Source organism: Oncorhynchus gorbuscha, linkage group LG09, assembly GCF_021184085.1.
Source record: "Oncorhynchus gorbuscha isolate QuinsamMale2020 ecotype Even-year linkage group LG09, OgorEven_v1.0, whole genome shotgun sequence".
Classification (NCBI taxonomy): domain Eukaryota; kingdom Metazoa; phylum Chordata; class Actinopteri; order Salmoniformes; family Salmonidae; genus Oncorhynchus; species Oncorhynchus gorbuscha.
Window position 1 is genome coordinate 98,607,221 of NC_060181.1, and position 26,116 is coordinate 98,633,336.

The 26,116-nt window shown below is 46.3% G+C and overlaps 1 protein-coding gene across 1 annotated transcript in view; it reads left to right on the forward strand.

The window, feature by feature from the left end:
- LOC124044486 (unconventional myosin-X-like) overlaps positions 1-26,116 on the forward strand; it is a 175,984-nt gene that overhangs the window by 128,565 nt on the left and 21,303 nt on the right. The window contains exons 20-25 of the mRNA XM_046364115.1: positions 5,502-6,002; positions 18,518-19,598; positions 21,463-21,586; positions 23,004-23,247; positions 23,695-23,790; positions 24,450-24,543. Coding sequence (XP_046220071.1) covers positions 5,502-6,002; positions 18,518-19,598; positions 21,463-21,586; positions 23,004-23,247; positions 23,695-23,790; positions 24,450-24,543 — 2,140 coding nt within the window. The remainder of the gene's footprint in view (positions 1-5,501; positions 6,003-18,517; positions 19,599-21,462; positions 21,587-23,003; positions 23,248-23,694; positions 23,791-24,449; positions 24,544-26,116) is intronic.

Below are 26,116 nucleotides of genomic sequence, written 5' to 3' on the forward strand. Positions count from 1 at the left end.
TGTTTAGACTGTTTGGAACGTGTTTGGACTGTTTGGACTGTGTTTGGACTGTGTTTGGACTGTTTGGACTGTGTTTAGACTGTTTGGACTGTGTTTGGACTGGGTTTAGACTGTTTGGACTGTGTTTAGACTGTTTGGACTGTGTTTGGACTGTGTTTGGACTGTTTGGAATGTGTTTGGACTGTGTTTGGACTGTTTGGACTGTTTTGACTGTGTTTAGAATGTTTGGACTGTGTTTGGACTGTGTTTAGACTGTGTTTGGACTGTTTGGACTGTGTTTAGACTGTTTGGACTGTGTTTGGACTGTGTTTGGAATGTGTTTGGACTGTTTGGAATGTGTTTGGACTGTTTGGACTGTTTTGACTGTGTTTAGACTGTTTGGACTGTGTTTGGACTGTGTTTAGGCTGTTTGGACTGTGTTTGGAATGTGTTTGGACTGTTTGGACTGTGTTTGGACTGTGTTTGGACTGTGTTTGGACTGTTTGGACTGTGTTTGGACTGTGTTTGGAATGTGTTTGGACTGTGTTTGGACTGTGTTTGGACTGTGTTTAGACTGTTTGGACTGTGTTTGGACTGTGTTTAGACTGTTTGGACTGTGTTTAGACTGTTTTGACTGTGTTTGGACTGTTTGGACTGTGTTTGGACTGTGTTTGGACTGTGTTTGGACTGTTTGGAATGTGTTTGGAATGTGTTTGGACTGTGTTTGGACTGTGTTTGGAATGTGTTTGGACTGTTTGGACTGTGTTTGGACTGTGTTTGGAATGTGTTTGGACTGTTTGGACTGTTTGGACTGTGTTTAGACTGTTTGGACTGTTTGGACTGTGTTTGGACTGTGTTTAGACTGTTTGGAATGTGTTTAGACTGTTTGGAAAGTGTTTGGACTGTTTGGACTTTGTTTGGAATGTGTTTGGACTGTTTGGACTGTGTATAGACTGTTTGGACCGTGTTTGGACCGTGTTTGGACTGTGTTTGGACTGTGTTTGGACTGTGTTTGGAATGTGTTTGGAATGTGTTTGGAATGTTTGGACTGTGTTTAGACTGTGTTTAGACTGTGTTTAGACTGTTTGGACTGTATTTGGATTGTGTTTAGACTGTTTGGACTGTGTTTGGACTGTGTTTGGACTGTGTTTAGACTGTTTGGACTGTGTTTGGACTGTGTTTAGACTGTTTGGACTGTGTTTGGACTGTATTTGGACTGTGTTTATACTGTTTGGACTGTGTTTGGACTGTGTTTAGACTGTTTGGACTGTGTTTAGACTGTTTGGACTGTGTTTAGACTGTTTGGACTGTGTTTGGACTATGTTTGGACTGTTTGGAATGTGTTTGGACTGTGTTTGGAATGTGTTTGAACTGTGTTTGGACTGTGTTTGGACTGTTTGGACTGTGTTTGGACTGTGTTTGGACTGTTTGGAATGTGTTTGGAATGTGTTTGGACTGTGTTTGGACTGTGTTTGGACTGTGTTTGGAATGTGTTTGGAATGTGTTTGGACTGTTTGGACTGTGTTTGGACTGTGTTTAGACTGTTTGGAATGTGTTTGGACTGTGTTTGGAATGTGTTTAGACTGTTTGGAATGTGTTTAGACTGTTTGGAATGTGTTTAGACTGTTTGGAATGTGTTTGGACTGTTTGGACTGTGTTTGGACTGTGTTTGGACTGTGTTTGGACTGTGTTTGGACTGTTTGGACTGTGTTTGGACTGTGTTTGGACTGTTTGGAATGTGCTTGGACTGTGTTTGGACTGTTTGAACTGTGTTTGGACTGTTTGAACTGTGTTTGGACTGTTTGGACTGTGTTTGGACTGTGTTTGGACTGTGTTTGGACTGTTTGGACTGTGTTTAGACTGTTTGGACTGTGTTTGGACTGTGTTTGGACTGTGTTTGGACTGTGTTTGGACTGTTTGGAATGTGCTTGGACTGTGTTTGGACTGTTTGAACTGTGTTTGGACTGTTTGAACTGTGTTTGGACTGTTTGGACTGTGTTTGGACTGTGTTTGGACTGTGTTTGGACTGTTTGGACTGTGTTTAGACTGTTTGGACTGTGTTTGGACTGTGTTTGGACTGTTTGGACTGTGTTTGGACTGTTTGGACTGTGTTTGGACTGTGTTTTGACTGTTTGGACTGTGTTTGGACTGTGTTTGGAATGTGTTCCAGAATAAGTGTAGGAAGATCCGTACCAGTGTCTATATACATAGAACCAGTCATATCTGGATTATCAAGTTATAAATGTAACCTGGTCTCAGAGCAAAATCTATTATATTTTTACTCAAATCTGTGCCACTCCAGTTAATATATGTTACTTTACTTTAGATTACATTACATTGGCCTACCTAAAAGGAATTGTAGGACGTATATTATCCTACGTCTTAATTGAACCTGTTTAGTATGATATGCTATGTTCGACTGCTTTAGTATGATATGCTATGTTCGACTGCTTTAGTATGATATGCTATGTTCGACTGCTTTAGTATGATATGCTATGTTCGACTGCTTTAGTATGATATGCTATGTTCGACTGCTTTAGTATGATATGCTATGTTCGACTGCTTTAGTTTGATATGCTATGTTCGACTGCTTTAGTATGATATGCTATGTTCGACTGCTTTAGTACAATATGCTATGTTCGACTACTTTAGTACAATATGCTATGTTCGACTGCTTTAGTATGATATGCTATGTTAGACTACTTTATTACGATATGCTATGTTCGACTGCTTTATTACGATATGCTATGTTCGACAGCTTGAGTATGATATGCTATGTTTGACTGCTTTATTACGATATGCTATGTTCGACTGCTTTAGTATGATATGCTATGTTCGACTGCTTTAGTACGATATGCTATGTTCGACTGCTTTAGTCTGATATGCTATGTCCGACTGCTTTAGTCTGATATGCTATGTTCGACTGCTTTAGTCTGATATGCTATGTTCGACTGCTTTAGTACGATATGCTATGTTCGACTGCTTTATTACGATATACTATGTTCGACTGTTTGAGTATGATATGCTATGTTTGACTGCTTTATTACGATATGCTATGTTCGACTGCTTTAGTACGATATGCTATGTTCGACTGCTTTAGTATGATATGCTATGTTCGACTGCTTTAGTACGATATGCTATGTTCGACTGCTTTAGTCTGATATGCTATGTTCGACTGCTTTAGTATGATATGCTATATTTGACTGCTTTAGTATGATATGCTATGTTCGACTGCTTTAGTACGATATGCTATGTTCGACTGCTTTAGTACGATATGCTATGTTCAACTGCTTTAGTATGATATGCTATGTTCGACTGCTTTAGTCTGATATGCTATGTTCGACTGCTTTAGTACGATATGCTATGTTCGACTGCTTTAGTACGATATGCTCTGTTCGACTGCTTTAGTACGATATGCTATGTTCGACTGCTTTAGTCTGATATGCTATGTTCGACTGCTTTAGTATGATATGCTATATTTGACTGCTTTAGTATGATATGCTATGTTCGACTGCTTTAGTCTGATATGCTATGTTCGACTGCTTTAGTCTGATATGCTATGTTCGACTGCTTTAGTATGATATGCTATGTTCGTCTGCTTTAGTATGATATGCTATGTTCGACTGCTTTAGTCTGATATGCTATGTTCGACTGCTTTAGTATGATATGCTATGTTCGACTGCTTTAGTCTGATATGCTATGTTCGACTGCTTTAGTACGATATGCTATGTTCGACTGCTTTAGTACGATATGCTATGTTCGACTGCTTTAGTCTGATATGCTCTGTTCGACTGCTTTAGTACGATATGCTATGTTCGACTGCTTTAGTACGATATGCTATGTTCGACTGCTTTAGTCTGATATGCTCTGTTCGACTGCTTTAGTACGATATGCTATGTTCGACTGCTTTAGTCTGATATGCTATGTTCGACTGCTTTAGTATGATATGCTATGTTCGACTGCTTTAGTATGATATGCTATGTTCGACTGCTTTAGTCTGATATGCTATGTTCGACTGCTTTAGTCTGATATGCTATGTTCGACTGCTTTAGTATGATATGCTATGTTCGACTGCTTTAGTATGATATGCTATGTTCGACTGCTTTAGTCTGATATGCTATGTTCGACTGCTTTAGTATGATATCTATGTTCGACTGCTTTAGTATGATATGCTATGTTCGACTGCTTTAGTCTGATATGCTATGTTCGACTGCTTTAGTATGATATGCTATGTTCGACTGCTTTAGTCTGATATGCTATGTTCGACTGCTTTAGTATGATATGCTATGTTCGACTGCTTTAGTCTGATATGCTATGTTCGACTGCTTTAGTATGATATGCTATGTTCGACTGCTTGAGTATGATATGCTACATTGTTAACCTACTGTCCATACCAAACGTACCATACTACCATACTTGAGTGTCCCAGATGCACATGTATTATCTTACATCTGGTAGTTAATGTAATGTAACCTAACGTAAAGAAACATATCATACTAAATGGAGTGGCACAGATTTTAGTAAAATATTCTATGTTTTTCTCAGAGACCAGGCTGATAAGGATAGTAATTACATTTTAAGAGCGACAACAATATATTCTCAACAGTCTATCAGTATTGTGGATATTACGAACCTTGATTAACATCTAGCTGCTGCTACCATTTCTAGAAAGATTAGACAGTCCTACAGTTTCAATGTCATGATTGTTTAGTGCTCTAACGTATTATTATATAAAATACAGTTGATAAAGTTTTTGTTTGAGTAGAGGAGAGAGTAGAGCTCCAGTCAGCATAGAGTAGAGTAGAGCTCCAGACAGAGTAGTGTAGAGCTCCAGACAGAGTAGAGTAGAGCTCCAGACAGAGTCGAGTAGAGAGTAGAGCTCCAGTCAGAGTATAGTAGAGTAGAGCTCCAGACAGAGTAGAGTAGAGCTCCAATCAGAGTAGAGTAGAGAGCAGAGCTCCAGATAAGAGTAGAGTTCCGGACAGAGTAGAGGAGAGAGTAGATCTCCAAACAGACTATAGTAAAGAGTAGAGCTCCAGACAGAGTAGAGTAGAGCTCCAGTCAGAGTAGAGTAGAGAGTAGAGCTCCAGACAGAGCAGAGTAGAGTAGAGTAGAGCTCCAGACAGAGTAGAGTAGAGTAGTGCTCCAGACAGAGTAGAGTAGAGCTCCAGGCAGAGTAGAGTAGAGAGTAGAGCTCCAGACAGAGTAGAGTAGAGCTCCAGTCAGTTTAAAGTAGAGAGTAGAGCTCCAGTCAGAGTAGAGTAGAGAGTAGAGCTCCAGACAGAGTAGAGAGTAGAGCTCCAGATAGAGTAGAGATGAGAGTCAGGGTGGGGGTCCTGTGGGTGAGGGAGAGGGGCATTGTGGGTGAAATGTTGTTTGAACAATGAGTGGACAGCCAGACAGTGACTTGTCTTGTGTTGTCCCCTCCCCATAGGACGCACTATAAGAGGTAGTGACTGACTATATGTGTCCCCATAGGAAGCACTACAAGAGGTAGTGACTGACTATATGTGTCCCCATAGGAAGCACTATAGGAGGGTCCTGACCAGCACCATCACCATCCAGAAGAACTACAGGGCTTACTTCTGGAGACGCGTGTTCCTGCGGCTCCGTGCTGCAGCTGTCCTTCTCCAGAAACACCAACGTGGTCGGCTGGCCCGAAGCCTCTATCGACAGCTCTCTGAGGAGAAAAGGAGGAGGGAGGAGGAGGAGAGAAGGCAGAGGGAGGAGGAGGAGAGGAGGAGTAGGGAGGAGGAGAGCAGGAGGCTGGAAGAGGAGACGAGACGAGAGCAGGAGGAACGGAGGAGGAGGGAGGAAGAGGAGGAGGAGCGGAGGAGGAGAGAGGAAGAGGAGCGGAGAAGGAGAGAGGAAGAGGAGGAGAGACAAAGGGTGTTAGAGCTGGAGGAGTTGAGGATGAAGGAGGAGAGACTGAGACTACAACAGGAGCATGAAACACTGAGTAGAAAAGAGGAGGAGCTTAGCAACGGACAGGAAGAGAAGAAAAACACTACAGCTAACAACAGGTACACCAACATACACTGGTACTGTACTGTCAGCCATCAGCCAACCTACATACACTGGTACTGTACTGTCAGCCATCAGCCAACCAACATACACTGGTACTTTACTGTCAGCCATCAGCCAACCAACATACACTGGTACTTTACTGTCAGCCATCAGCCAACCCACATACACTGGTACTGTACTGTCAGCCATCAGCCAACCAACATACACTGGTACTGTACTGTCAGCCATCAGCCAACCAACATACACTGGTACTTTACTGTCAGCCATCAGCCAACCCACATACACTGGCACTGTATTGTCAGCCATCAGCCAACCAACCAACATACACTGGTACTGTACTGTCAGCCATCAGCCAACCTACATACACTGGTACTGTACTGTCAGCCATCAACCAACATACACTAGTACTGTACTGTCAGCCATCAGCCAACCAACATACACTGGTACTGTACTGTCAGCCATCAGCCAACCAACATACACTGGTACTGTACTGTCAGCCATCAGCCAACCAACATACACTGGTACTGTACTGTCAGCCATCAGCCAATCAACCAACATACACTGGTACTTTACTGTCAGCCATCAGCCTATCAACATACACTGGTACTGTACTGTCAGCCATCAGCCAACCAACATACACTGGTACTGTACTGTCAGCCATCAGCCAAACTACATACACTGGTACTGTACTGTCAGCCATCAACCAACCAACCAACATACACTGGTACTGTACTGTCAGCCATCAGCCAACCTACATACACTGGTACTGTACTGTCAGCCATCAGCCAACCAACATACACTGTTACTGTACTGTCAGCCATCAGCCAACCCACATACACTGGCACTGTATTGTCAGCCATCAGCCAACCTACATACACTGGTACTTTACTGTCAGCCATCAGCCAACCCACATACACTGGCACTGTATTGTCAGCCATCAGCCAACCAACCAACATACACTGGTACTGTACTGTCAGCCATCAGCCAACCTACATACACTGGTACTTTACTGTCAGCCATCAGCCAATCAACCAACATACACTGGTACTTTACTGTCAGCCATCAGCCTATCAACATACACTGGTACCTCAGCCATCAGCCATACACTGGTACTGTACTGTCAGCCATCAGCCAACCAACATACACTGGTACTGTACTGTCAGCCATCAGCCAAACTACATACACTGGTACTGTACTGTCAGCCATCAACCAACCAACATACACTGGTACTGTACTGTCAGCCATCAGCCAACCTACATACACTGGTACTGTACTGTCAGCCATCAGCCAACCAACATACACTGTTACTGTACTGTCAGCCATCAGCCAACCCACATACTGGCACTGTATTGTCAGCCATCAGCCAACCTACATACACTGGTACTTTACTGTCAGCCATCAGCCAACCCACATACACTGGCACTGTATTGTCAGCCATCAGCCAACCAACCAACATACACTGGTACTGTACTGTCAGCCATCAGCCAACCTACATACACTGGTACTGTACTGTCAGCCATCAGCCAACCAAAATACACTGGTACTGTACTGTCAGCCATCAGCCAACCAACATACACTGGTACTTTACTGTCAGCCATCAGCCAACCAACATACACTGGTACTGTACTGTCAGCCATCAGCCAACCAACATACACTGGTACTGTACTGTCAGCCATCAGCCAACCAACCAACATACACTGGTACTGTACTGTCAGCCATCAGCCAACCAACATACACTGGTACTGTACTGTCAGCCATCAGCCAACCTACATACACTGGTACTGTACTGTCAGCCATCAGCCAACCAACATACACTGGTACTGTACTGTCAGCCATCAGCCAACCAACCAACATACACTGTTACTGTACTGTCAGCCATCAGCCAACCAACCAACATACACTGGTACTGTACTGTCAGCCATCAGCCAACCTACATACACTGGTACTGTACTGTCAGCCATCAGCCAACCAACATACACTGGTACTGTACTGTCAGCCATCAGCCAACCTACATACACTGGTACTGTACTGTCAGCCATCAGCCAACCTACATACACTGGTACTGTACTGTCAGCCATCAGCCAACCAACATACACTGGTACTGTACTGTCAGCCATCAGCCAACCAACCAACATACACTGGTACTGTACTGTCAGCCATCAGCCAACCAACCAACCAACATACACTGGTACTGTACTGTCAGCCATCAGCCAACCTACATACACTGGTACTGTACTGTCAGCTATCAGCCAACCAACCAACATACACTGTTACTGTACTGTCAGCCATCAGCCAACCAACCAACATACACTGGTACTGTACTGTCAGCCATCAGCCAACCTACATACACTGGTACTGTACTGTCAGCCATCAGCCAACCAACATACACTGGTACTGTACTGTCAGCCATCAGCCAACCTACATACACTGGTACTGTACTGTCAGCCATCAGCCAACCAACCAACATACACTGTTACTGTACTGTCAGCCATCAGCCAACCAACCAACATACACTGGTACTGTACTGTCAGCCATCAGCCAACCAACCAACATACACTGGTACTGTACTGTCAGCCATCAGCCATACACTGGTAGTACCAACCAACCAACCAACCAACATACACTGGTACTGTACTGTCAGCCATCAGCCAACCATACACATACACTCAACCAACCAACATACACTGGTACTGTACTGTCAGCCATCAGCCAACCTACATACACTGGTACTGTACTGTCAGCCATCAGCCAACCTACATACACTGGTACTGTACTGTCAGCCATCAGCCAACCTACATACACTGGTACTGTACTGTCAGCCATCAGCCAACCAACCAACATACACTGTTACTGTACTGTCAGCCATCAGCCAACCAACCAACATACACTGGTACTGTACTGTCAGCCATCAGCCAACCTACATACACTGGTACTGTACTGTCAGCCATCAGCCAACCAACATACACTGGTACTGTACTGTCAGCCATCAGCCAACCTACATACACTGGTACTGTACTGTCAGCCATCAGCCAACCTACATACACTGGTACTGTACTGTCAGCCATCAGCCAACCTACATACACTGGTACTGTACTGTCAGCCATCAGCCAACCTACATACACTGGTACTGTACTGTCAGCCATCAGCCAACCAACCAACATACACTGTTACTGTACTGTCAGCCATCAGCCAACCAACCAACATACACTGGTACTGTACTGTCAGCCATCAGCCAACCAACCAACATACACTGGTACTGTACTGTCAGCCATCAGCCAACCAACCAACATACACTGGTACTGTACTGTCAGCCATCAGCCAACCAACCAACATACACTGGTACTGTACTGTCAGCCATCAGCCAACCTACATACACTGGTACTGTACTGTCAGCCATCAGCCAACCTACATACACTGGTACTGTACTGTCAGCCATCAGCCAACCAACATACACTGGTACTGTACTGTCAGCCATCAGCCAACCAACATACATACACTGGCCAACCAACCAACATACTGTACTGTCAGCCATCAGCCAACCAACATACACTGGTACTGTACTGTCAGCCATCAGCCAACCAACCAACATACACTGGTACTGTACTGTCAGCCATCAGCCAACCAACCAACACCAACCAACATACACTGTTACTGTACTGTCAGCCATCAGCCAACCAACCAACATACACTGGTACTGTACTGTCAGCCATCAGCCAACCAACCAACATACACTGGTACTGTACTGTCAGCCATCAGCCAACCAACCAACATACACTGGTACTGTACTGTCAGCCATCAGCCAACCAACCAACATACACTGTTACTGTACTGTCAGCCATCAACCAACCAACATACACTGGTACTGTACTGTCAGCCATCAGCCAACCAACCAACATACACTGGTACTGTACTGTCAGCCATCAGCCAACCAACATACACCGGTACTGTACTGTCAGCCATCAGCCAACCAACCAACATACACTGGTACTGTACTGTCAGCCATCAGCCAACCAACCAACATACACTGGTACTGTACTGTCAGCCATCAGCCAACCAACCAACATACACTGGTACTGTACTGTCAGCCATCAGCCAACCAACCAACATACACTGGTACTTTATTGTCAGCCATCAGCCAACCTACATACACTGGTACTGTACTGTCAGCCATCAACCAACATACACTAGTACTGTACTGTCAGCCATCAGCCAACCTACATACACTGGTACTGTACTGTCAGCCATCAGCCAACCTACATACACTGGTACTGTACTGTCAGCCATCAGCCAACCCACATACACTGGTACTGTACTGTCAGCCATCAGCCAATCAACCAACATACACTGGTACTTTACTGTCAGCCATCAGCCTATCAACATACACTGGTACTGTACTGTCAGCCATCAGCCAACCAAAATACACTGGTACTGTACTGTCAGCCATCAGCCAAGCAACATACACTGGTACTTTACTGTCAGCCATCAGCCAACCAACATACACTGGTACTTTACTGTCAGCCATCAGCCAACCAACATACACTGGTACTGTACTGTCAGCCATCAGCCAACCAACATACACTGGTACTGTACTGTCAGCCATCAGCCAACCAACCAACATACACTGTTACTGTACTGTCAGCCATCAGCCAACCAACATACACTGGTACTGTACTGTCAGCCATCAGCCAACCTACATACACTGGTACTGTACTGTCAGCCATCAGCCAACCTACATACACTGGTACTGTACTGTCAGCTATCAGCCAACCAACCAACATACACTGTTACTGTACTGTCAGCCATCAGCCAACCAACCAACATACACTGGTACTGTACTGTCAGCCATCAGCCAACCTACATACACTGGTACTGTACTGTCAGCCATCAGCCAACCAACATACACTGGTACTGTACTGTCAGCCATCAGCCAACCTACATACACTGGTACTGTACTGTCAGCCATCAGCCAACCTACATACACTGGTACTGTACTGTCAGCCATCAGCCAACCAACATACACTGGTACTGTACTGTCAGCCATCAGCCAACCAACCAACATACACTGGTACTGTCAGCCATGTCAGCCATCAGCCAACCAACCAACCAACATACACTGGTACTGTACTGTCAGCCATCAGCCAACCTACATACACTGGTACTGTACTGTCAGCTATCAGCCAACCAACCAACATACACTGTTACTGTACTGTCAGCCATCAGTACCAGCCACCAACCAACATACACTGGTACTGTACTGTCAGCCATCAGCCAACCTACATACACTGGTACTGTACTGTCAGCCATCAGCCAACCAACATACACTGGTACTGTACTGTCAGCCATCAGCCAACCTACATACACTGGTACTGTACTGTCAGCCATCAGCCAACCAACCAACATACACTGTTACTGTACTGTCAGCCATCAGCCAACCAACCAACATACACTGGTACTGTACTGTCAGCCATCAGCCAACCAACCAACATACACTGGTACTGTACTGTCAGCCATCAGCCAACCAACCAACATACACTGTTACTGTACTGTCAGCCATCAACCAACCAACATACACTGGTACTGTACTGTCAGCCATCAGCCAACCAACCAACATACACTGGTACTGTACTGTCAGCCATCAGCCCCATACACTGTTACTGTACTGTCAGCCATCAGCCAACCTACATACACTGGTACTGTACTGTCAGCCATCAGCCAACCTACATACACTGGTACTGTACTGTCAGCCATCAGCCAACCTACATACACTGGTACTGTACTGTCAGCCATCAGCCAACCAACCAACATACACTGTTACTGTACTGTCAGCCATCAGCCAACCAACCAACATACACTGGTACTGTACTGTCAGCCATCAGCCAACCAACATACACTGGTACTGTACTGTCAGCCATCAGCCAACCAACATACACTGGTACTGTACTGTCAGCCATCAGCCAACCTACATACACTGGTACTGTACTGTCAGCCATCAGCCAACCTACATACACTGGTACTGTACTGTCAGCCATCAGCCAACCAACATACACTGGTACTGTACTGTCAGCCATCAGCCAACCAACCAACATACACTGGTACTGTACTGTCAGCCATCAGCCAACCAACCAACATACACTGTTACTGTACTGTCAGCCATCAGCCAACCAACCAACATACACTGGTACTGTACTGTCAGCCATCAGCCAACCAACCAACATACACTGGTACTGTACTGTCAGCCATCAGCCAACCAACCAAACATACACTGGTACTGTACTGTCAGCCATCAGCCAACCTACATACACTGGTACTGTACTGTCAGCCATCAGCCAACCTACATACACTGGTACTGTACTGTCAGCCATCAGCCAACATACACTGGTACTGTACTGTCAGCCATCAGCCAACCAACACTGGTACTGTACTCAGCCATCAGTCAGCCATCAGCCAACCAACATACACTGGTACTGTACTGTCAGCCATCAGCCAACCAACCAACATACACTGGTACTTTACTGTCAGCCATCAGCCAACCCACATACACTGGCACTTTACTGTCAGCCATCAGCCAACCAACCAACATACACTGGTACTGTACTGTCAGCCATCAGCCAACCAACCAACATACACTGTTACTGTACTGTCAGCCATCAGCCAACCAACATACACTGGTACTGTACTGTCAGCCATCAGCCAACCAACCAACATACACTGGTACTGTACTGTCAGCCATCAGCCAACCAACATACACTGTTACTGTACTGTCAGCCATCAGCCAACCTACATACACTGGTACTGTACTGTCAGCCATCAGCCAACCTACATACACTGGTACTGTACTGTCAGCCATCAGCCAACCAACATACACTGGTACTGTACTGTCAGCCATCAGCCAACCAACCAACATACACTGGTACTGTACTGTCAGCCATCAGCCAACCAACCAACATACACTGTTACTGTACTGTCAGCCATCAGCCAACCAACCAACATACACTGGTACTGTACTGTCAGCCATCAGCCAACCAACCAACATACACTGGTACTGTACTGTCAGCCATCAGCCAACCAACCAACATACACTGGTACTGTACTGTCAGCCATCAGCCAACCAACCAACATACACTGTTACTGTACTGTACTGTCAGCCATCAACCAACCAACATACACTGGTACTGTACTGTCAGCCATCAGCCAACCAACCAACATACACTGGTACTGTACTGTCAGCCATCAGCCAACCAACCAACATACACTGGTACTGTACTGTCAGCCATCAGCCAACCAACCAACATACACTGGTACTGTACTGTCAGCCAACCAACATACACCACTGTCAGCCATCAGCCAACCTACATACACTGGTACTGTACTGTCAGCCATCAGCCAACCTACATACACTGGTACTGTACTGTCAGCCATCAGCCAACCAACATACACTGGTACTGTACTGTCAGCCATCAGCCAACCAACATACACTGGTACTGTACTGTCAGCCATCAGCCAACCAACATACACTGGTACTGTACTGTCAGCCATCAGCCAACCAACCAACATACACTGGTACTGTACTGTCAGCCATCAGCCAACCTACATACACTGGTACTGTACTGTCAGCCATCAGCCAACCTACATACACTGGTACTGTACTGTCAGCCATCAGCCAACCAACCAACATACACTGGTACTGTACTGTCAGCCATCAGCCAACCAACCAACATACACTGGTACTGTACTGTCAGCCATCAGCCAACCAACCAACATACACTGGTACTGTACTGTCAGCCATCAGCCAACCAACCAACATACACTGGTACTGTACTGTCAGCCATCAGCCAACCAACCAACATACACTGGTACTGTACTGTCAGCCATCAGCCAACCAACCAACATACACTGGTACTGTACTGTCAGCCATCAACCAACCAACATACACTGGTACTGTACTGTCAGCCATCAGCCAACCAACCAACATACACTGGTACTGTACTGTCAGCCATCAGCCAACCAACATACACCGGTACTGTACTGTCAGCCATCAGCCAACCAACCAACATACACTGGTACTGTACTGTCAGCCATCAGCCAACCAACCAACATACACACTGGCCAACCAACCAACATACTGTACTGTCAGCCATCAGCCAACCAACCAACATACACTGGTACTGTACTGTCAGCCATCAGCCAACCAACCAACATACACTGGTACTTTATTGTCAGCCATCAGCCAACCTACATACACTGGTACTGTACTGTCAGCCATCAGCCAACCAACATACACTAGTACTGTACTGTCAGCCATCAGCCAACCTACATACACTGGTACTGTACTGTCAGCCATCAGCCAACCTACATACACTGGTACTGTACTGTCAGCCATCAGCCAACCAACCAACATACACTGGTACTGTACTGTCAGCCATCAGCCAACCAACCAACATACACTGGTACTTTACTGTCAGCCATCAGCCATCAGCCAATCAACATACACTGGTACTGTACTGTCAGCCATCAGCCAACCAACATACACTGGTACTGTACTGTCAGCCATCAGCCAACCAACATACACTGGTACTTTACTGTCAGCCATCAGCCAACCAACATACACTGGTACTTTACTGTCAGCCATCAGCCAACCAACCAACATACACTGGTACTGTACTGTCAGCCATCAGCCAACCAACATACACTGGTACTGTACTGTCAGCCATCAGCCAACCAACCAACATACACTGGTACTGTACTGTCAGCCATCAGCCAACCAACATACACTGTTACTGTACTGTCAGCCATCAGCCAACCTACATACACTGGTACTGTACTGTCAGCCATCAGCCAACCTACATACACTGGTACTGTACTGTCAGCCATCAGCCAACCTACATACACTGGTACTGTACTGTCAGCCATCAGCCAACCAACCAACATACACTGTTACTGTACTGTCAGCCATCAGCCAACCAACCAACATACACTGGTACTGTACTGTCAGCCATCAGCCAACCTACATACACTGGTACTGTACTGTCAGCCATCAGCCAACCAACATACACTGGTACTGTACTGTCAGCCATCAGCCAACCTACATACACTGGTACTGTACTGTCAGCCATCAGCCAACCTACATACACTGGTACTGTACTGTCAGCCATCAGCCAACCAACATACACTGGTACTGTACTGTCAGCCATCAGCCAACCAACCAACATACACTGGTACTGTACTGTCAGCCATCAGCCAACCAACCAACATACACTGTTACTGTACTGTCAGCCATCAGCCAACCAACCAACATACACTGGTACTGTACTGTCAGCCATCAGCCAACCAACCAACATACACTGGTACTGTACTGTCAGCCATCAGCCAACCAACCAACCAACATACACTGGTACTGTACTGTCAGCCATCAGCCAACCTACATACACTGGTACTGTACTGTCAGCCATCAGCCAACCTACATACACTGGTACTGTACTGTCAGCCATCAGCCAACCCACATACACTGGTACTGTACTGTCAGCCATCAGCCAACCAACCAACATACACTGGTACTTTACTGTCAGCCATCAGCCAACCCACATACACTGGCACTTTACTGTCAGCCATCAGCCAACCAACCAACATACACTGGTACTGTACTGTCAGCCATCAGCCAACCAACCAACATACACTGTTACTGTACTGTCAGCTATCAGCCAACCAACATACACTGGTACTGTACTGTCAGCCATCAGCCAACCAACCAACATACACTGGTACTGTACTGTCAGCCATCAGCCAACCAACATACACTGTTACTGTACTGTCAGCCATCAGCCAACCTACATACACTGGTACTGTACTGTCAGCCATCAGCCAACCTACATACACTGGTACTGTACTGTCAGCCATCAGACAACCAACATACACTGGTACTGTACTGTCAGCCATCAGCCAACCAACCAACATACACTGGTACTGTACTGTCAGCCATCAGCCAACCAACCAACATACACTGTTACTGTACTGTCAGCCATCAGCCAACCAACCAACATACACTGGTACTGTACTGTCAGCCATCAGCCAACCAACCAACATACACTGGTACTGTACTGTCAGCCATCAGCCAACCAACCAACATACACTGGTATTGTACTGTCAGCCATCAGCCAACCAACCAACATACACTGTTACTGTACTGTCAGCCATCAACCAACCAACATACACTGGTACTGTACTGTCAGCCATCAGCCAACCAACCAACATACACTGGTACTGTACTGTCAGCCATCAGCCAACCAACCAACATACACTGGTACTGTACTGTCAGCCATCAGCCAACCTACATACACTGGTACTGTACTGTCAGCCATCAGCCAACCTACATACACTGGTACTGTACTGTCAGCCATCAGCCAACCAACATACACTGGTACTGTACTGTCAGCCATCAGCCAACCAACATACACTGGTACTGTACTGTCAGCCATCAGCCAACCAACATACACTGGTACTGTACTGTCAGCCATCAGCCAACCAACATACACTGGTACTGTACTGTCAGCCATCAGCCAACCAACCAACATACACTGGTACTGTACTGTCAGCCATCAGCCAACCTACATACACTGTTACTGTACTGTCAGCCATCAGCCAACCTACATACACTGGTACTGTACTGTCAGCCATCAGCCAACCAACCAACATACACTGGTACTGTACTGTCAGCCATCAGCCAACCAACCAACATACACTGGTACTGTACTGTCAGCCATCAGCCAACCAACCAACATACACTGGTACTGTACTGTCAGCCATCAGCCAACCAACCAACATACACTGGTACTGTACTGTCAGCCATCAACCAACCAACATACACTGGTACTGTACTGTCAGCCATCAGCCAACCAACCAACATACACTGGTACTGTACTGTCAGCCATCAGCCAACCAACATACACCGGTACTGTACTGTCAGCCATCAGCCAACCAACCAACATACACTGGTACTGTACTGTCAGCCATCAGCCAACCAACCAACATACACTGGTACTGTACTGTCAGCCATCAGCCAACCAACCAACATACACTGGTACTGTACTGTCAGCCATCAGCCAACCAACCAACATACACTGGTACTTTATTGTCAGCCATCAGCCAACCTACATACACTGGTACTGTACTGTCAGCCATCAACCAACATACACTGGTACTGTACTGTCAGCCATCAGCCAACCTACATACACTGGTACTGTACTGTCAGCCATCAGCCAACCTACATACACTGGTACTGTACTGTCAGCCATCAGCCAACCCCAACATACACTGGTACTGTACTGTCAGCCATCAGCCAACCAACCAACATACACTGGTACTTTACTGTCAGCCATCAGCCAACCAACATACACTGGTACTGTACTGTCAGCCATCAGCCAACCAACATACACTGGTACTGTACTGTCAGCCATCAGCCAAGCAACATACACTGGTACTTTACTGTCAGCCATCAGCCAACCAACATACACTGGTACTTTACTGTCAGCCATCAGCCAACCAACCAACATACACTGGTACTGTACTGTCAGCCATCAGCCAACCTACATACACTGGTACTGTACTGTCAGCCATCAGCCAACCAACCAACATACACTGGTACTGTACTGTCAGCCATCAGCCAACCTACATACACTGTTACTGTACTGTCAGCCATCAGCCAACCTACATACACTGGTACTGTACTGTCAGCCATCAGCCAACCAACCAACATACACTGGTACTGTACTGTCAGCCATCAGCCAACCAACCAACATACACTGGTACTGTACTGTCAGCCATCAGCCAACCAACCAACATACACTGGTACTGTACTGTCAGCCATCAGCCAACCAACCAACATACACTGGTACTGTACTGTCAGCCATCAGCCAACCAACAACTGGTACAACTGTCAACATACACTGGTACTGTACTGTCAGCCATCAGCCAACCAACCAACATACACTGGTCAGCCAACCAACATACACTTTACTGTCAGCCATCAGCCAACCTACATACACTGGTACTGTACTGTCAGCCATCAGCCAACCAACATGCACTGGTACTGTACTGTCAGCCATCAGCCAACCAACCAACATACACTGGTACTGTACTGTCAGCCATCAGCCAAGCAACCAACATACACTGGTACTTTACTGTCAGCCATCAGCCAACCTACATACACTGGTACTGTACTGTCAGCCATCAGCCAACCTACATACACTGGTACTTTACTGTCAGCCATCAGCCAACCAACATACACTGGTACTGTACTGTCAGCCATCAGCCAACCAACATACACTGGTACTGTACTGTCAGCCATCAGCCAACCAACCAACATACACTGGTACTGTACTGTCAGCCATCAGCCTACCAACATACACTGGTACTGTGCTGTCAGCCATCAGCCAACCAACCAACATACACTGGTACTGTACTGTCAGCCATCAGTTAACCATCTAATCATGTTCTTTCTCTTCTTCTCTCTCTTCAGGAACTCCCTGAGGATGGAGTATCTTGCTCCCCATGAGGAGGTGTACCACAAGGAGGTGTCCCTGTCCCACTCCCTGCACCCCCACACCTCAGAGGAGGAGTCCCGTCAGATGGAGGAGATCCTTCGACTGGAGAAGGAGATTGAGAGGCTGCAGCGCCAGAAGGAGGACGGGGTGTCCATGTTAGGGGACGGCCTTGGAGGGAACGGGGAGGAGCTCCGGCAGAGGAGGGACGCAGAGATCTACCGGCTGGAGAAGGAGGCGTCTCGCGTGGCCACAGAGTTCCTGGAGCTCCTGGACTTTGGGGGTCTGGAACAGAGTCTGTCCAGCGAGGAGAATCTCCACGACCCCTCAGAGAGCGCCGCTCCCCTGGCCCGGGCCGAGGAGGAGGTGGAGGAGGTGGATGAGGGCTTCCATGCCAAGGAGGAGTGTCCCGGTAGTGGTATCCCCCTTCCTGACTTCCCTCTCCCTGCGGAGATCCCTCTGGACCAGGAGCTCTTCTCCTCCCTCCCTCCTCCTCCTCCGGCCTTCGCAGAGGGACTAGTAGCACAGGCCCTGGCCCTCTCACAGGCCCCGTGTTGCCCCCCTGTTTACTACCCCCTCACCTCCTATGGATCTAGTGTCCCTACACACCACCCTGCTCCACCTCCTCTCCCTGCCCTCACCACCGGAGGAGGTAAAGCTTTGTGCCACCAACCCACCAGGAGAACAGAGGTGGCTCCAGACATCAACAGAGTACCCAGAAGATTCGAGGTTATACCCAACAGACCCTGCGCCAGGGTAGACGTTATGCCCACCACAGTCCCTGAGGCTATGCCAGTGAAAAGAGGAGACGTGGCTCCCTCTAGGGTAGACTTTATGCCCACTGTGCCTGTCCCAGGAGCCAGGGAGGAGATCTCCTTTAGCATCCTACCAGACACAGAGTCAGACTGTGACCAGGAGGAGTTTGAGGAGGTGCAGGGGAGTACAGGCTCGGGAGATGGAGCCAGTATCACGGACGGACATGCTACTGATGAGGAGGTGCTGAGGAAATCATCCTGTACTCAGAACAGCCTGGACTCCTTCAGAGGCAGCTCAGACTCTGTGAGTACTATGTTTACTTGTACTACATTTACATGTTAGTCATTAAGCATCCACTCTTTTCAAGATCGATACAGATCGATATACTGAAACAGATCGATATACTGAAACAGATCGATATACTGAAACAGATCGATATACTGAAACAGATCAATATATTGAAACAGATCGATATACTGAAACAGATCAATGTACTGAAACAGATCGATATATTGAAACAGATCGATATACTGAAGAAGATCAATATACTGAAACAGATCGATACTGAAACAGATCGATATACTGAAACAGATCGATATACTGAAACAGATCGATATACTGAAACAGATCGATATATTGAAACAGATCGATATACTGAAACAGATCGATATATTGAAACAGATCGATATACTGAAACAGATCGATATATTGAAACAGATCGATATACTGAAACAGATCAATATACTGAAACAGATCGATATACTGAAACAGATCGATATATTGAAACAGATCGATATACTGAAACAGATCGATATATTGAAACAGATCGATATATTGAAACAGATCAATATACTGAAACAGATCGATATACTGAAACAGATCGATATACTGAAACAGATCGATATAATGAAACAGATCGATATATTGAAACAGATCGATATATTGAAACAGATCAATATACTGAAACAGATCGATATACTGAAACAGATCGATATACTGAAACAGATCGATATATTGAAACAGATCGATATACTGAAACAGATCGATATACTGAAACAGATCGATATACTGAAACAGATCGATATATTGAAACAGATCAATATACTGAAACAGATCGATATACTGAAACAGATCGATATACTGAAACAGATCGATAAACTGAGACAGATCGATATACTGAAACATATCGATATACTGAAACAGATCGATATACTGAAACAGATCGATATACTGAAACAGATCGATAAACTGAAACAGATCGATATACTGAAACAGATCGATATACTGAAACAGATCGATATATTGAAACAGATCAATATACTGAAACAGATCGATATACTGAAACACTTCTACAAAATGAAAGTGTTAAAAGAGTGTTTTCCTTTAGCTTTTTAGTCATTATGCTACAGTGTTACAGTAGATGTACATTGAAATGGATTGTCCTTATATTGAACCATACTATCCTAGCCTGGTCCCAGAAGTACATCACTAACAGAACCATAATATCCTAGCCTGGTCCCAGATCTATAACAGAACCATACTATCCCAGCCTGGTCCCAGATCTATAACAGAACCATACGATCCTAGCCTGGTCCCAGATCTATAACAGAACCATACTATCCTAGCCTGGTCCCAGACCTACAACAGAACCATCCTATCCTAGCCTGGTCCCAGATCTACATCACTAACAGAACCATACGATCCTAGCCTGGTCCCAGACCTACATCACTAACAGAACCATACTATCCTAGCCTGGTCCCAGATCTATAACAGAACCATACTATCCTAGCCTGGTCCCAGATCTATAACAGAACCATACTATCCTAGCCTGGTCCCAGATCTAAAACAGAACCATACTATCCTAGCCTGGTCCCAGATCTACAACAGAACCATACTATCCTAGCCTGGTCCCAGATCTATAACAGAACCATACTATCCTAGCTTGGTCCCATATCTATAGCAGAACCATACTATCCTAGCCTGGTCCCAGATCTATAACAGAACCATACTATCCTAGCCTGGTCCCAGATCTATAACAGAACCATACTATCCTAGCCTGGTCCCAGATCTATAACAGAACCATACTATCCTAGCCTGGTCCCAGATCTGTGTGTGCTCAGGCTAGACATTAGCTGTGTAATAATATGTCTATGTATGTGATGGTCAGTTTATCGACAGTGACACAAGCACCGATGGTTATGTGGACACAGACGAGGAGGTGTCCAATGGAAGGGTCAATATACTGAACGGCTCTGGACCTCCATACTTCCACAGCTACCTCTACATGAAGGGTGAGTACATTCACCAATGGCACCCTATTTCCTATATAGTGCACTACTTTTGACCAGGGCCCATAGGGGATAGGGTGCTGTTTGGGACAGATGCTAGATAAACCACTGGTCGACAGGCATGTATATGTTTCAGGCACCTGTTATGTTGTAGAGCTCTAGTAGTCTAGCAGGCTTCTGTTATGTTGTAGAGTTCCAGTAGTCTAGCAGGCTTCTGTTATGTTGTAGAGCTCCAGTAGTCTAGCAGGCTTCTGTTATGTTGTAGAGCTCTAGTAGTCTAGCAGGCTTCTGTTATGTTGTAGAGCTCTAGTAGTCTAGCAGGCTTCTGTTATGTTGTAGAGCTCCAGTAGTCTAGCAGGCTTCTGTTATGTTGTAGAGCTCCAGTAGTCTAGCAGGCTTCTGTTATGTTGTAGAGCTCTAGTAGTCTAGCAGGCTTCTGTTATGTTGTAGAGCTCCAGTAGTCTAGCAGGCTTCTGTTATGTTGTAGAGCTCTAGTAGTCTAGCAGGCTTCTGTTATGTTGTAGAGCTCTAGTAGTCTAGCAGGCTTATGTTATGTTGTAGAGCTCTAGTAGTCTAGCAGGCTTCTGTTATGTTGTAGAGCTCTAGTAGTCTAGCAGGCTTCTGTTATGTTGTAGAGCTCTAGTAGTCTAGCAGGCTTCTGTTATGTTGTAGAGCTCTAGTAGTCTAGCAGGCTTCTGTTATGTTGTAGAGCTCTAGTAGTCTAGCAGGCTTCTGTTATGTTGTAGAGCTCTAGTAGTCTAGCAGGCTTCTGTTATGTTGTAGAGCTCTAGTAGTCTAGCAGGCTTCTGTTATGTTGTAGAGCTCTAGTAGTCTAGCAGGCTTCTGTTATGTTGTAGAGCTCTAGTAGTCTAGCAGGCTTCTGTTATGTTGTAGTGGACTAGTGCAGCAGGTTTCTGTTATGTTATAGAGCTCCAGTAGTCTAGTACACAAATTCTCGGTTGGTGAGTGGACCTGTCTCTCTCCCTCTTTCCCTCTCTTTCTCTATTTCTCTCTCTCCCCCCTCTCTCTCTCTCTCTCCCCTCTCTCTATTCCTCTCTCTCTCTCCTCTCTCGTCTCTCTCCCTATTTCTCTATTCCTCTCTCCTCTCTCCCTATTTCATTATTCCTCTCTCCTCTCTCCTCTCTCCATTCTCTCTCTCTCTCTCTCTCTCTCTCTCTCTCTCTCTCTCTCTCTCTCTCTCTCTCTCTCTCTCTCTCTCTCTCTCTCTCCCTCTCTCTCTATTCCTCTCTCTCCTTTCTCTTCCCTCTTTCTCTAATCCCCCCCCCCTCTCACTCAATTCAGTTCAATTTAATACACTTTATTGGCATGGAAAGTTAACTTCCAAACTTGCGTTGTCAAAGTAAACATATAACCAAGCTGGTGGAAGAAGAAAGATAATGTGACAATCTCTCTCTCCCAGGTGGACTGATGATCCCGTGGCGACGGAGGTGGTGTGTGTTGAAGGACGAAACCTTCATGTGGTTCAGGGCTAAGCAGGACAGTCTGAAGAGTGGCTGGCTGTATAAGAAGGGAGGTGGCATGTCTACTCTGTCCAGACGGAACTGGAAGCTGCGCTGGTTCGTACTGAGAGACGATAAACTCATGTACTTTGAGAGCGACAGCGAGGAGAAACTGAGGGGGACCATCGACATCCGCTCCGCCAAGTAAGAGCCTGGGCTGTGTTCCAAATGGCACCCTATTCCCCTGTGTAGTGCACTACTTTTAACCAGGGCCCATAGTTCTCCTACACCCTATTCCCCTGTGTAGTGCACTACTTTTAACCAGGGCCCATAGTTCTCCTACACCCTATTCCCTATGTAGTGCACTACTTTTGACCAGGGCCCATAGTTCTCCTACACCCTATTCCCCTGTGTAGTGCACTACTTTTAACCAGGGCCCATAGTTCTCCTACACCCTATTCCCCTGTGTAGTGCACTACTTTTAACCAGGGCCCATAGTTCTCCTACACCCTATTCCCCTGTGTAGTGCACTACTTTTGATGCCCTGGTGTCATTTCCGATGAAATGCAGTGTTGGCCTACTGCAGCTAACCTAAATTCTCCAATTCCTACTCCGTCTCTAACCTGTGGTGTCTTATCCTGCTGTCTACAGGGACATAGTAGATAACCATGCCAAGGAGAATTCTCTGAACATTGTGACTGAAGAGAGAACCTACCACATCTACGCAGAGACTCCTGAAGATGCCAGGTATGTTCAGACAACGCCACACCGGCAGTCATGATTCATGACTGCAGTAATATTCTACATGACTGTTGAGTCACGGTAATATCCTCTTATGCACTCTGTACATGCCTTAGTAGTAGCCGACCTAACTCACTAACGACCATCAGGTACTAATGGCCTGGTACTCAGGGCTCTATTGCTCCTCCATCAGGTCCTAATGGCCTGGTACTCAGGAATCAATTGTTCCTCCATCAGGTCCAAATGGCGTGGTACTCAGGGCTCTATTGTCTCTCCATCAGGTCCTAATGGCCTGGTACTCAGGGCTCTATTGTCCTTCCATCAGGGCCTAACTGCCTGGTACTCAGGGCTCTATTGTCCCTCCATCAGGGCCTAACTGCCTGGTACTCAGGGCTCTAATGTCCCACCATCAGGTCCTAATGGCCAGGTACTCAGGGCTCTAATGTCCCACCATCAGGTCCTAATGGCCAGGTACTCAGGGCTCTATTGTCCCTCCACAACCTTCTCAAATCCTCAATAGTCTATAGTATTACCCCTAGTGGTCCACCAGTGTTGTATAGATGTTGTATTACCTCTAGTGGTCCACCAGTGTTATATTACCTCTAGTGGTCCACCAGTGTATTGCTCTGTGGAACCTTACACCCCCCCCCTCTCTCTCCCTCCAGTGGCTGGTTCAACGTGCTGAGTCGTGTCCAGAGTGCCAGTCCAGACCAGCTGATGGAGATACATCATGAGCAGGCCAACCCCAAGAACGCTGTGGTCAGTATCACCTCTGTCACATCAGAGGAGGCTCCTCAGAGGAGGAAGGGGAAGAATACAACTAGTGAAATATTAAATGTGATCCTTTTTAGATAAAACTAAATATCACGTTACCATATAGCTGATTATAGCAGGTCTTTACTGTTTTTTAAAGGTCTACAGTAGCCTCAACAGCACTCTGTAGGGTAGTACCAAAATCAAATCAAATCAAATTTATTTATATAGCCCTTCGTACATCAGCTGATATCTCAAAGTGTTGTACAGAAACCCAGCCTAAAACCCCAAACAGCAAGCAATGCAGGTGTAGAAGCACGGTGGCTAGGAAAAACTCCCTAGAAAGACCAAAACCTAGGAAGAAACCTAGAGAGGAACCAGGCTATGTGGGGTGGCCAGTCCTCTTCTGGCTGTGCCGGGTAGAGATTATAACAGAACATGACCAAGATGTTCAAATGTTCATAAATGACCAGCATGGTCGAATAATAATAAGGCAGAACAGTTGAAACTGGAGCAGCAGCACGGTCAGGTGGACTGGGGACAGCAAGGAGTCATCATGTCAGGTAGTCCTGGGGCATGGTCCTAGGGCTCAGGTCCTCAGAGAGAGAGAAAGAAAGAGAGAATTAGAGAGAGCATATGTGGGGTGGCCAGTCCTCTTCTGGCTGTGCCGGGTGGAGATTATAACAGAACATGGCCAAGATGTTCAAATGTTCATAAATGACCAGCATGGTCGAATAATAATAAGGCAGAACAGTTGAACAGTTGAGCAGCAGCACGGTTAGGTGGACTGGGGACAGCAAGGAGTCATCATGTCAGGTAGTCCTGGGGCATGGTTCTAGGGCTCAGGTCCTCCGAGAGAGAGAGAGAGAGAGAGAGAAAGAAAGAGAGAAGGAGAGAATTAGAGAACGCACGCTTAGATTCACACAGGACACCGAATAGGACAGGAGAAGTACTCCAGATATAACAAACTGACCCTAGCCCCCCGACACATAAACTACTGCAGCATAAATCCTGGAGGCTGAGACAGGAGGGGTCAGGTGACACTGTGGCCCCATCCGAGGACACCCCCGGACTGGGCCAAACAGGAAGGATATAACCCCACCCACTTTGCCAAAGCACAGCCCCCACACCACTAGAGGGATATCTTCAACCACCAACTTACCATCCTGAGACAAGGCTGAGTATAGCCCACAAAGATCTCCGCCATGGCACAACCCAAGGGGGGGCGCCAACCAAGACAGGACGACCACATCAGTGAATCAACCCACTCAGGTGACGCACCCCTTCCAGGGATGGCATGAGAGAGCCCCAGTAAGCCAGTGACTCAGCCCCTGTAATAGGGTTAGAGGCAGAGAATCCCAGTGGAAAGAGGGGAACCGGCCAGGCAGAGACAGCAAGGGCGGTTCGTTGCTCCAGAGCCTTTCCGTTCACCTTCCCACTCCTGGGCCAGACTACACTCAATCATATGACCCACTGAAGAGATGAGTCTTCAGTAAAGACTTAAAGGTTGAGACCGAGTTTGCGTCTCTGACATGGGTAGGCAGACCGTTCCATAAAAATGGAGCTCTATAGGAGAAAG